A 13,839-nucleotide genomic window follows, 5' to 3' on the forward strand; every position below is an offset into this window, starting at 1 on the left:
CAAATACAAAGTCATCATATGGAGTTGTGAGTGTTTGTGAAAATTTGCGGCTGCACCTGGGTTGTTTTACAGGTTGCCTACATACCCCAGGAGGGATCAAGCCACTCGTAGTTCAAGTTTTTGTGGCTTTGGAGTTCCAACAGATAGATGATCTGTCAAAAATTTTTGGTGAGGTATTTGAGTGAATTTGGTTTTGAAAGAACCAGAGATTAGATTTGAGTTGTGGTTGCATCCAGATTTAAATCTAGATTGTCCACATACCCTATGAAGGGATCAAACCATTGTAGTTCATAAATTTAGACATTTGAGATTTCTCTTGGTTTTGTTCCAAAATTAAGGATATTTTTTAGGTTCCGAAATGGTTTTAACGAAACCAAAGCTCGGATCCTTTGACAAGGAAACCCATAGCGTCATGCTTCGATGAGTCCTTTAAATGGGCCCAAATTTTGAAATGGCCTTCTTTTGTATCCTTGTGAATCATGTTCTTCGATGCATGAAGCTTTCTCAGGCCCAAATTTAGTATGGGGACCCTTGATGCACCGAGTGAGCTTTAAGTCTTTTTTTTTTCCCACATACAAAGTGAACTCTAAAGGTGTGTTTGGTATGGCTGTGCTTTTAAGAAAAGATGGCTTCTGCTTATTTATGAGAATAAGTGGCTGAAAAGTAAAGCAGCTGAGTGAAAAACCCACCGACAAGTTTGGGCGAACCAGATCACTCGCATACTATTCAATTTGACGATTATTGTGAATGTAATCTTATCTAAATTTTCTGATAAGATTACGACGAATGAAATGCTAACACGTGTCCTTATCAAGTTATCACAATCTGTATGAAAAATATCAAAAAATAGACTGATCTTTGCACTCCATACACACACAATCCGAGCTTAACATACCTTCACCTTTTTTATCTCTAGCATTACACATTTCCTCAATTTCCCTCATTTCATTATGGGAAAAAATTCGAGGTCTAGGGATGAAGATACTGAAGAGATGATGATCGCAACAGTGACAGAAGAATCTACAAACCAAACTCGAAGGTACGGTTCTCATCCGGATCATGCACCAAATGAGGAGAGACTTAGAGAAGAAAGGGGCCAAAATTTGATGCCCGACTACTTAGTTGAATGCCTAGTGTTCAAAGATTGGGAGTTCCAAACATGTTACAGGATGAGCCTCATTGTCTTCAAGTGTATATCTACTGACCTTTGCCAGTATGATCGTTACTTTGTTCAAAAGTCAGATACTACCGGGAAAGTCGGACTACTTTCGGAGCAGAAGATGACAACTTCCTTGCGAATGCTTGCTTATGGTGATGGGGCAGATCAATATTCTGAGTATTGTTGGATGGCGAAATCCACCTCCATCGCAGCCCTTCAGCGATTTTCACAAGGAATTGTTAATCTGTACTCAGTAGAATACCTTCGTGTTCCTAATGCGGTCAACCTCAGACAACTTCTTGCCAAAGATGAGAGAAGAGGTTTTCCAAGAATGATTGGGAGCATCAATTATATGCATTGGCAATGGAAGAATTGTCCTTCTGGTTGGGCGGCAGAATATAGTGGTAGAAAACATATCCCCGCTACCATCTTGGAGGCAGTCGCATCGTACGACACCTGGATTTGGCATGTATTCTTTGGAATGCCCGGGGCATGCAACGACCTCAACGTCCTGGTAAAGTCTCCGTTGTTTGACAAGCTTACTGCCGGTAGAGCACCTCAAATCCAATTCCAAGTGAATAATAGAATTCACAATTTAGGCTATTATCTCGCTGACAGTATTTATCCTCGATGGGTGACTTTCTTGAAAACAGTTCGAAATCCTACACGCCCCAAGGAAATCGAGTTTGCAAAGGCTCAAAATGGGTATAGGAAGGATGTGGAAAGATGTTTTTGTATATTATAGTCACGCTTTGGTATTGTTAGAAGAGCTGCTCATGGGTGGGATAAAGAGGACATTTGATACATCATGTTGACTTGTATTATATTACACAAGATGATTGTCAAGGATGAACGACCTGAGGACAATGATGATGAGTTTGAGTCCAATAATGAAGAGGATAACAATCTAAGGCCCAGGATTGCTGAGGTATGAGAGGGACCCACTGGTGATCTTGTTGGTAGAGATGGTCATAATATGAACGGTTTCATGGACCGACACCAAGAAATTAGATCTAGTACACTCACTCGAACCTTCAGGAAGATCTCATTCAGCACTTTTGGAAAGCTAAATGCAACAGGCGTATCTAGATCTGCTATTTGAATAATTGGCTACTGTCTGATTGTGTGTTTTTAATTATGTTTGTGTGTTTTTCATTTAGTTTTTAATTATGTTTTTGTGCTTTTCATTTGTAAGTGTATTATTGCTTGAGGACTTCCTTCTAATGTATCCACATATTCAAATAAATTTTTATTCCATCTATCTAATATTATATAAGTGAAAAACCAAGCATTGGAATTGTAACAATATAATTATTTAAAATATATAACTCCCTAATTTTCCTCATCCTCATCTTTATTAGGAATCCAATTTGTGTTTGAGGGGTCATCCATATGGTTGGGGTTGGTGGATTCACCCGAAGAGAAAGGTGGTGAAGGGACTCCACCGGTGAATGGTGATTGTGGGAAGCCACCGGCGAAAAGAGGTTGAGAATAGTAGCCACCGGCGAAAGGAGGTTATTGATGGTATCCACCGGTGAATGGTACGTGGTTGTGGATAATATCCACCAGTGAATGGTGATTGTGGGAAGTTTGATCCACCAGTTGCATCTTCATCTTCTTTGTTCACCATCTTATTTTGCTTTCTTTGTAACGTCCCGTATCTTAATTTACCCGTTTACTAGTTATCTGGACGGTAAACGACAACTACTTTCACTTTTTACTTTGTTTCGATACTTTTAATGGCCCTAAAAGTTGACTTTTTGCTCGGGTCAAAATTTGAGAAAATGTTCTTCATGAATGTTTTAGAGGACGTTAAACCGAGCCCAAGAATATGTGGTACATAAAAATCAGAGTTCGTATGCAAAAGTTATAAGCAAAATACAAAAGTTACTTTTCATGGTAATTTAGTATATATTTGAATTTTTACTGTGGGCCGATAAATTTCCTTTTTCTTCTCTCTCCTTCCCCCCATGCTCTCTCTCTCTCTCTTCTGCAACTCTCTCTTTCTCCTCCTCCTCTTGACGCCTATGGTGTGATGCGGCTAAAATAGCCTCACAATTTAACCCTGCAAAATGTAGTTGTCAGTATAGGATAAGCAGGGATCGTTCAGTCCGAGGATTGTAGGGTACACCTAAACAAAAAGGTCAATTTAAATTAGTAATTAATAAAACAAATATTAACAAGTATTTATCTACAAATTTACACAAGAAACAACCATAAAAGGGGGGATTCAACTTTTAGTTTCTAAGTTCCTACGAAATAAAACAAAAAGATAAATATATCCATGTGATCAACTTATTCACACTCAAATCAGAATTTTCAAACCATGTCAACATGCAATGTGTAGATACCTCTACTAGCAAGGCTAGTTCTCTACATCACCAAGCATAAGTAACTCCTACTTTGGGACATCCACAAGACATGGCAAGGCCCAACCGAGACATGCATCGTGTAGCCCTATGTTCAAGCTACGCGGCGGTATCCGGAAGTCGCAAATCCGCCACCGGGAAGCCACCTTGATGCCTCCACAACATGGCTTTCTACATGCTTCTTGGACTAGGCTTCAAGACTAGAATTGTGTAGCTACTTGTCCCACATCGAAAAACAAGTAAAGGAGATGGCTTCCTTGACTTATAAAAGGAATGCCCCCTCCCACTTAAACATCCATCCCATTACACACTTTGTAATCCCTTTGAGCCGCAAGGCTCAACGTACTAGTACAATATTCAAGTGGACGTAGTCTCCCGCTCATGCGGAGGCGAACCACTATACATCTTGTGTCAACTCTTTCTCTCTCTCTCTATCTCTTTCTCTTTGATGCTAACTAGAGTCCCCTCGGATTTCTAACGTTAACACAATGAATTGTTTCAATTTATACAACCTAAAATCGTGCCAACACTAAATATCAGAAATGAATTCAAAGTACAAGTCTGAAGAGATCGAATACCACTTTAATTCTTCTTTTATCTCCTAAGTTAGGAAAAGTCCGTAACTTAAAATATTTCATATAAAACATCACGTTAATACTGAAGAGCATCCGTCAACATTAATTAAGAATCATTAAGTGCAATTAGAATTCTGAATCCAAACATTGATGTATCCATAAGAAGTTACAAACACACAAACATGTAGCATATAATCTCGACCATTGTGCATAGCCTTTACCACTTTAATTTCTGCCCTGAAACGATTAGGTGAATTAGAACACAAATTTGGCTTTATTAACCTACAGATTAATATAATTATTCAACCAAAATCATATGCTTAAAGATATAACAGGATGGCACAAAATCAGATTGTAGAGATATCATAAACAACTAAAAAAACATAAAGAAATGAATCTGAAAATTACTAACATAAACTCGTTCTTAACAAAAATCCAACTCCAATAACAAAGTTCATAAACGAAATCTGAAATTCAATACTAAAGAGTACGAAAACAGAAGGGCCATGAATTACACTTTTTGATCTTCAAGGAAGCTTGGAGAACGTCAAGAGAACACACAGCTTGGCCTTCAAGAACACGAACAACCTTGGAGAAGTCCTAAAGCTCTTCACGACAAGAGGTTTTTTCTGAATTTTGGAGAGGGTTTTGGAGAGAAGAGAGCTAGGCTAATGAACTGAATTTTGTGTGAAGAAGTGATGCTTTTGGAGTAGAGAATGGCTGCTATTTATAGTGGAATCCTCCTCTCTTGTTATGCAATCATGGCCATTCATCTAGAGTTGATTTCTCCTTGAAATTTCCTTGATTTTCTCATGACAAAGTCTTGATTTTTCTGATCTCTTTTCCCCTTAATGACTGATGGAAATCTCTAGAGTTAATCATGCAATGCTCCTTCCCTTTCCCTTGAATAGTGACCAGATACATCCCTTATTCCTCTCCTTTGAATTGCACTACTTTCTTCTTGCAATTGTGGACACAATAAACTCCTACAATCAAGCAAAATCAGAATTTAATTAGTCTTATTATCAATAGAAAATAAGATAATCAAGAATAAATATTGATTATAAACACGCCCTTTTATCTCCTTGAATTCTTCCTGATTTTTCTTTTAAGTTTTCCTTGAATTCATCACTCAAGAGTTCTTAATATGATGGACTCCTAAATTCTCTCTTTAAAACAAGAAAATCAGCGATAGGAAAGTTCAAATGAAGAAAGTTCCCTAAAATAAAATAGGAAATATTTCCTAAAATGAAAGAGGAAAGTTTCTAAAATGACTTATCCTTCATTTATGCTCATTTATGCTCTTTTTCACCATTTCCGACCTTAAAGTACCTAAAAACAGAAACTATGTTATAACTAGTAATTTTAAGAGAATAACTTAACCAAATGAGGGAAAAAATATATTAAAAACGTCACACTTTGTGCTCTTATCACGGTGGTATTTGACGGCATCATGGCCGGAAAATGAAGAACCAACACCGAGAAGCATGCGGTTACAGTAGCAGAACTGGTCAACGCCGGTTTCTCTAGAATTCGACCACTTCCAGCCACAAACGGAGGTCCATTAGAAGCGCATTGAGCCACTCTTCATGCTCTCCAAACCTCTTGCAATGATTTGCAGCGTGGAGGGGAAGATTTCACTATACAATCGGGTTGCTTAATTGTTCGACCACTTCGAGGTATTTTCTGACTTTGTCACAGTTAAGAAAGTTGTTAGGCTTGTTGAATAGGTGTTTTTGCCAAAATTTGGTGGCCGGCGGCGCGTGGGGCCCACGTGCGGCCATTGTGGGTGGCGCGTAGGGGCCCGAAAAGCATGTTTCTGGCTTCGATTTTTGGCTACTTAAATCCTATAATTGTTGTAGAGGTTGAATATGTGATTTTGGTTAATTTTGGAGAAGTTTGACATTGATTGTCAATTGCCGAAGTTTGGAGTTTCGGAGGTCAATTTAGGGGAATCCGACCTTCGGATTTCCCTTGTTGTCGGATTCCCTTGTTTCTGCTATGGAATACTTTAATCGACGGATTGATATTAGTGGTGAAGTTTGGCTTAAATCTGGAAAGAAATGGAGATATTGGTTTACGAGGGGTTTTCGGGTTTCGTTGTAGAATTGTATCTATTTGTCAAATTGTTGTTTACAGAATACAATTGTGTACAGGATGAGGTACCGACTCATCGCTCGACGAGGATCCTTACGCTTGGGTACCACGTTAGCTGTATACTGTGAGTGAACTTTTGTTTTAAACAATGATGCATGCGGTTATTTTTCCTGAATTATTGTTTTAAGTATTTACCATTATATTATAACTTGAGCATATATTGAGTTCGAAAATTGACTTCGGGTTATTTCGTGAGTTTCACTTTCAATGATGATTTTCAAAGTTTGATTATGATTCATTTCGGTTACATTTGCGGAAGTGGATTTTGTATTACTATTTCATGTGATTTTGAGTTCCGATGATTTATCTCCGTTTTATTTTCCGAGGTGGTTTCCGAAATTGCATATTATATTTTCATTCGTCGATTTTGAGATTTCTGAAAGGTTTTCGAAAATGGGATTTTCGAGAGAATTTTACTCATCTATTATTTCTCGCATATTGGTTTATGGATTCGAGAATATCTTGGCGTGTGGGACACGTCGTGATTTATTAGTTTATCTTGAGATTGTCCGAGTACTTTTGGGAATTGTACTAGTGTTTTCATTTTGAGGGATATTGGGGAAGCCTTACCTATTTTCGATTTTCGCATGATTTTAACCCACCATACCTGGGTCGTCATATTTATTGCTAGCTAGCCTATTAGTACTCCTCCCCGCTTACTATGTGTTTGTGGGTGAGTTGAGCAGAGCATGGGAGGCTCCGACCCGAGCCTGGGAGGTTCCCTTACTCGTATGGTGATGACTTCTTCCCCATACTCTACTGCTACTTGACTAGCGGGGCTAGTCTGATTTTTTGTTTAACCAGCAGGGCTGGTCTTATTTTCTTAAGCATCAGAGTTTCAATCTTTTTACTTGGTTGTTTGTGACTAGCGGGGCTAGTCGGTTTTCTTGAGCTAAACATCAGTCAGTTTTCCTTAATTGTTGCATGCATCGGGTTTTTAAAGAAATAAACGTGGGAAAGTATAAACTCCTTTTTCTTTACAATTACTTATTTTTGTCAACTCACACTAACGTTTTTATGTACTTTCCCCCTGGGCCCTTCGGTTTCATTTGCCCAGTCTGCAGAGCTGCTGGTTTGGCATGGTAGGATTCGGGGCATAGCATCTGCTGCTGTTGTTTTCATATTGTAGGTTAATTGTTGAACCTACTTGTGATATGAATTCTTTTTCTCTTTTAGATTGCTCTGATAACCTGTGGGACAAATGTTGTAAAGTTTGGGGAGTTACACTTGTGTATTTGGATTATGTTTTATGGTTCGGATTTCAGTTGTTAATTGTGGAGTTGTTGTGATTTGGGGAGCAGGGCGGCTCCAGAAGAATAAGGATGGCTTATTAGAAGTGTGAATTCATGTGTTTCTTCAAGTTTTGGGTAGTCCATTTTAGGGGTGACTTTGCCGAATTTTTGGTAGAGTTATTCCTAAGGTGGGCCCTGTCACTTCGGATTTCAGAGTGAAATTCGAGGCGGATCCTGTCATTCTTTGCCAATATTTCTTTTTGGTTGGTGTTATCTTACTTGTGTCTATCTCCATAATTCGCTCTTTCCTCTCTTGAATTTTAAATGCCTCATTTCGCATATCCATTTGCAAACGTATATAATCTCGTTGTTGTTGGTCATGGAGATGTCAAGCATATTCCTCATCGCATTTCTCCTTGGCCTACTGCATTGATGTTGGTTGATTGCTATAGTCCCCACAGCGGATGTCAGAGGACTGGAATCATTAGATGCATTCTTTCCTTTCCGGATAGCTTCTTTGGCAGCCTTCTTTCCTTGAGGCCTCACAGAAGGATTAGGAGTTACATCGGCATTTACCTCATCTGCATCTATGCCCAAGTTGACATGAGAATCAGGAACGGATTGTTGTGTGTGCATCCATTCAGTTCCTCCCCTTGAGGTTCCTCCGGTTCAAGAGGTATGGCTTGGAATGTCACTAAATTATTGAAAGCCCTTAACAATCTCGTAACATTCTAAACTATTGAAATCACCTCTTTTTGGCCTTCCTTGCGATTTGGTCATCGCAACTCTCCACAAATCTTGTGCTTGACGTTGCTATGTTAATTTAAAAATATATATAAAATCTATCAGTACAAATATAAACGAGGTACAATGTATCAACTAATTAAATCCACCTACACCACCTACTAACTTTAAGTATAAGGTGAGTATAATGTATCAACTAATAATTTTAAGTATAAAGTATGATTATGAACTACTAATTTGAAGTGTAATTATCAACTAAGTTTTAATATATCAACTAATAATTTAAAATATAATTATCAACGAAATATATCAACTAATAATTAAAGTAAAATGTATTGAATAATTAAATTTTAATATAAACTAAAAGAATCATAAAAATTAATATTCGTGTTACACTACAAATTCATACCTCATTAATCATATTCGCACCACTCTTGCACCAAGTTTTCGCTTGCCTTAACGAACAATGCCAAGCATAAAGTTCGACTTTCAAATTTTTCCACCTCCCTTGAAAAGCTTGCAATGATCGGACATATCCATTCTAATGTTCGGCATAGTGTTGGCATACGCTTATCCATAGATCATCTTTTCTTCGTTCCGTACCCTTTGCCGGATTTCGGCTAACAGCCCTCGAAGACTTGCACAATTGAATGTCTTCCATAGGCTGCCAATGTGTCCCGTCAATACTTGAATCTGCTACTGGTTGTACGCTCGTATTGGCTCGTACGCTCATATTAGAATCAAAAAATTTCAGATGATGAAAGCTATGAGGAGAAGGAACAAAAAAAATTGAGGAAGTCAGAAAGATGATTTTTTTAGTGTGAGAGGTAAAACAGGAGGTGAGGTACTTATATGAAATTTCGTATATTGTTTTTTTCTTACCATTGTAATCTAACCGTTAATAAAGATAATGTTTTTTAATTTATTTTTTTTACCTTATACAGCTCATTAATTATTCACCGTCAGATCCTTTTCATAACAAAACCAAAGGTCCAGATCTGTGGACTGTTGTCTTCAAATTTCCAAACAGCCCAACGGCTACTTGCCACATCAGCAACCACTTGCCACTACCGGACAAAACGCCGCCTCCCACACGTGATCTGCTTTTGCCCCGCTAGATGACAAGCAACTGCTGTTCAAATCCTCAGCCAAGCGCGTCTGTCCTCTTCTCCAGTTTTTGGGCCACGCTGGAGGCCTGGGTCACGGGCTCGGTCACTGTTGAGACTAATTTCTACTACATTTTTAGTACATTTCTCTCTACATTTTGCTTAGTTATTTCCTTAACAATGTCATTTCTAACTTGTTTTGTGTTTTTAAGTAGTTCTGAGTCTGGAAATGGAAGGTAAGGAGTTATTTGTGCAGAAATGAGAAGAAACGGAGAAATGAAGTTTTCCCAGTTCTACCAGGAAAAGGAATCCCAATTGAAGTAAGAATCCTAATGCAACTAGGAAAGAGCTCGGAAAAATGATGTTAGGAAATGAAGAAATGAAAGAGTCCCAGTTGGACTAGGAAACCTGAAGACACTAGGAGTCCTGATGCTGCTAGGAGACCTGGTGAGACTAGGAGATGCTGTGTCTTGAAGATGACTTAAGATAGTTCAAGATTGTTCTAGAATAATGGAAGGAATTTCGGCAATACAAAGTATGGATTCCATTTTGGGAGAGTTTGGCCCGAAGTTTGAAGCATGTGACTTGCACATGATGCTCTAGATCCTTCTTGACGTCTTAGAGGAGTCATTGGCCCATTCTACTTGCTTTTTGCCGTGATAAATACATGAGATATTCAAGGATTTCGGCAATTATCTTTTTGGGTTATTTTGGATTTTCTTTGGAATTTTTGAAGAGAAAATAGAGGAATAAGTATTGAATTATGACTCTACATACAAGGAGGCCGAAATAGAGTCTACATACATGGTGAATTCGGCAAGAGACTAAGGTGACTTGTTCTCTACTTCTCATGCAATTTTGTCATTGGTTGAATGATGTCACAAGTAGATTTCGACCTAGATTCTCTAGCCCTGGCCGTTCACTATATAAAGGAGGTTTGTGAAGCTCTTCTACACACCACAAGATTCAGAGTCAAAAGCCACAAACACTTCCCTTTCTCTTCCAAGTTTCAGCAACACCAAAGAATTCCAAGCTTCAGCAACACCAAAGAATTCCAAGCTCAAGGCCGTGAAGCATCCATTCATCCATTCAAGCATCCTTGCCGTGATCCTCATCCATTTCACCACCTTTTGAAGCTTCTTGCGTCCTTGAAGATCAAAATGTGTAACCATGAACACAACTCTATGTTTTCGGTTTTGTATAAGAAAGTTATTTCGGGTTTCTATGAATTTTGATTTTTATTTTCTGTTTTGGTTCTTTAATTTGCGATTTCCTGTGATGATGAAAGATTGATTTTAGATATGTAGTTTTCGAATACTATGAAGCATGTTTTAGGTTTTAGGTTTTCAAGTTGAAAAGTTGCGATTTCTATATGTTCTTTCATAATTGTTAATTTTGAGCTTCAATCCCAATGTTTATCTGTTAATTGATCTTTGGATGCATACTTAGGTTGATGAACATGTAATTGAATCCATATTAAGGTACTAGCATTCTAGGCTTTAATAACTTCGGTGGAAAACCTATAAATACTTAGGTAAGTTAACAATGAGTCTTGCATGCTTGATTAGCGTTCTAACTTGTATTCTTGACTTGAATTGATCAAACTTCTATGATTCTTAATGCGTTGAAAGTGTTTTTGTTAGTGATTAGCTACCACTAGTAATTACATGATTAATAGGGTTGACTATGGGGGGTTCATCTAGTTAATTTAATTAAGGGAAGTAAAATGAACTTTGTATGCGTTCATCCTTGTTCTTGATTGATTCTATGCTTGGATATATTTTGATTCGTAATTCGGTGTTTGAAACCTTGCCAACGTGTTAGTAGTAATTAATTACAATTAAAATCGTTCCATTCATAAATTTTACTTGATTCTGTGTTTGATGTGTCACACATGTACATAATTACTTAGTTGTTAAATTAGATTAAATCCTAAATCCCCTTTATATGTAATTTTCGTAAATAATATGTAAATATGTTCTTTAATTTGTTTTCTAATGTTTTATTTTTCAGGAATTAATTAGGCCATAATCCCCGGTTGAGAACGATCCCTATTTATTCTTACTACATTGGTAGGGTTTTAAATTGAGCACTAATTTTGTGCAGGGCAGTCACCTTCTTTCCCGAGCTGCTGTCCTGGACCAGTTCCTGTTGGCATCCCCAAACCCGGTGGAAAGATGAATAGTGAATTTTTGGTGACTTGGGTCACCATTTGACATGGAGCCTGGGCTTCTTGACTCCCGGTGGACTTGCTCGTATCGTTTACTAGTGGCTAAGAAGGGGTTGTAAACATTAGTTGCCAAAGAGGGAAATATCTCTATAGCTCCTTGAAATTCTGCCAAAGAGAGACTCAAAAACTGGGTTGCAGACTATCAAATACACTCTCCACAGCCACATTCACTTCCAGTCCCTATTTCCGTTACTTCTCTTTTCACTCCAATCACCTATTTCCAGTATCCTTCTCTCTCCTAACCCCTCCTTTCTCAACCCCCCACCGCCAGACTCCTCATCTCCTCCGGCGCTGCCGCAAGTTGGAGCTATGAGAAGAAAAAAAGGGAGAACTAATGGAAAATGCTCAGATCGCTCCCTCCCTCTGTAACCTCATTTATGAATTCATGATGCAAATCCCCAGGTAACATGGGTTTCAATTTTCTCTCTTTACTAACTTGTGTAGATCTGCCTAATGTTGTTGGTTGTAATAGGATCCTTCAAACCCAACAGAAAATTGAGCCAAGAAGCTTCGATAGTTCTCAACAAATTAAACACACTGCAAGTCTCTCTTTCTCCGTCTCTCCCCAATTTATGGTATTGCGATTGCCTTCCTCGATTTCTTGTGCTTCTTACCACTTCTCTGATCCAAAGTTTGTTATTTTTCCCAATTCAGCGCCTGCAGAAGAATCCGTAACAAATCGAAATCAAACCCACTCACTTCAGTTCTGCTTCTAGATTTGGGCAATTTCCTGCTTTTTGGGTACTAGATTTCCGGTCTCGGAAACTTATATATCAGCTCATGCATTACAGACTTGTGAGTATCTGTTTTGCTTCTTTTGTGAGGTTAGTGTTTGAATCCGATGAGTTGGTTCTGCCCCATGGATTTAGTGGTATCAGGAATTCAAATTGACCGGTGATTTGGTGGTATTGGTGACAGGAGATGTGGTGGTATTGGTGACAGGAGATGTAGTTGTATTGGGAATTGAAAGGACAATGAATTGAGGGACCAAAAAATAAATATGAAACTATGTAAATAATTTAATAAATTTCAATTAAATATATTTGGTACACACGGATCTTTTCGGTGATGGGACATAATTGCTGGAATTGTGATTTAAGTGGGACCCACCAAATGCATTCACACGGATGATAGGAGCTTAAAATGCGACGAATTTATAGTTCAAACCTTTATACTTTTGCTTAGTTTATTCCTTAAAAAGATCAATTTAACTGTGTTATTTTCTTAGGTACTTTGAGAAGCAGTTAAGGAGAAAAGAGAGCTAAAATGGGGAAATCAGGGCACTTCACATGAAGTAGTGATGCAAAGGATGGATTCTGATCATTCATTGGTCCTAAAACTCAAGAGAAAATGGAGAAAATTTCTGTGCAAAACAATTGCAGAGAAGCAGAAAACAGAGTACTAGAGTCTGCCGTATTTTCTTCTGTCTTGGGAAGCTGTTTTGAAGAACTTTCGAGTGGAGTTATGAAGAATGGCCTAGCAATATTTGAAGACCACATGCTCTACTATAACTACAGGAAAATATTTGGTCCAGAATGATAAAGAGGAAGCCAGAGCCTGTGGTCAAAGTTGGTACCCCGAGAAGACTGTTTCCATCAGCTTTTCAGGAAGCTTTTTCAAGGACTTTTATACTGAACTTAAAGGATGACAATCATGAAGTTCTCTGCCCATATTTAAAAAATATATGTTGTAGAGAAGTTTAAAATCAAGAATCATCCAGAAAGGTGGTGGAATGCATAAGTTATGATGCTGCAAAGATGAGCAGAGGATAAGGAAAATCTGGAATTTCTGACAAGTTTTTCTGCGAGGCATTTTCAAGACTGTTGTTGGGCCACGTTTCAAGAAGCTTTCTAGAAGGTTTTTGCACGGTTTTGAAGAGCGACATCAGATGTATTTTGTGACAGAATATCATCTTCGAATCTGCTAGGAACCCTTGTCAAATATGGAGAGGAAAATCAATCCTAGTTGAGAAAGGAAAGTCTGAAGATTTTCTTGGCAGATTTTGGGACGAATTTCATAGGATTTTTGCTGCATTATACTTATCAAGAGACTATTACAAAGACTTAAGGAAGGTTCAGAAGATTGTGTGGCAGCCAAGCAAGTGGAATTAGAGAAGAATAAGGAGAACTCAACCCGGTTTTGAGGAGAAAAGTTAGGGGTTTGTAAACAATAAAGGGGCATTTCATTATACACCCAATTTCTAAAAGATCTAATAGAAAAAACCCATCTACTATATCTTTTCAATTTACACCCAATTATTGCCAACT

At 38.1% G+C, this 13,839-nt stretch overlaps 1 protein-coding gene across 1 annotated transcript; it reads left to right on the forward strand.

Annotated features, from left to right (window-relative positions):
* The first annotated feature begins 950 nt into the window (after positions 1–950).
* LOC133716242 (uncharacterized) lies at positions 951–2,369 on the forward strand. The gene is made up of 3 exons (XM_062142960.1): positions 951–1,673; positions 1,995–2,087; positions 2,355–2,369. Exons 1-3 carry the CDS (start codon positions 951–953, stop codon positions 2,367–2,369), a joined length of 831 nt encoding a protein of 276 aa, XP_061998944.1.
* Positions 2,370–13,839: the final 11,470 nt, after the last annotated feature.

Source organism: Rosa rugosa, chromosome 6 (genome assembly GCF_958449725.1).
Source record: "Rosa rugosa chromosome 6, drRosRugo1.1, whole genome shotgun sequence".
Classification (NCBI taxonomy): domain Eukaryota; kingdom Viridiplantae; phylum Streptophyta; class Magnoliopsida; order Rosales; family Rosaceae; genus Rosa; species Rosa rugosa.

Excerpts from the sequence above, each read along its gene's own strand:
- LOC133716242 (XM_062142960.1), top strand. The coding sequence starts at position 951 with ATGGGAAAAAATTCGAGGTCTAGGGATGAAGATACTGAAGAGATGATG. Across the intron at positions 1,674-1,994 it reads GCAACGACCTCAACGTCCTG|ATGATTGTCAAGGATGAACG; the intron begins GTAAAGTCTCCG and ends ATATTACACAAG.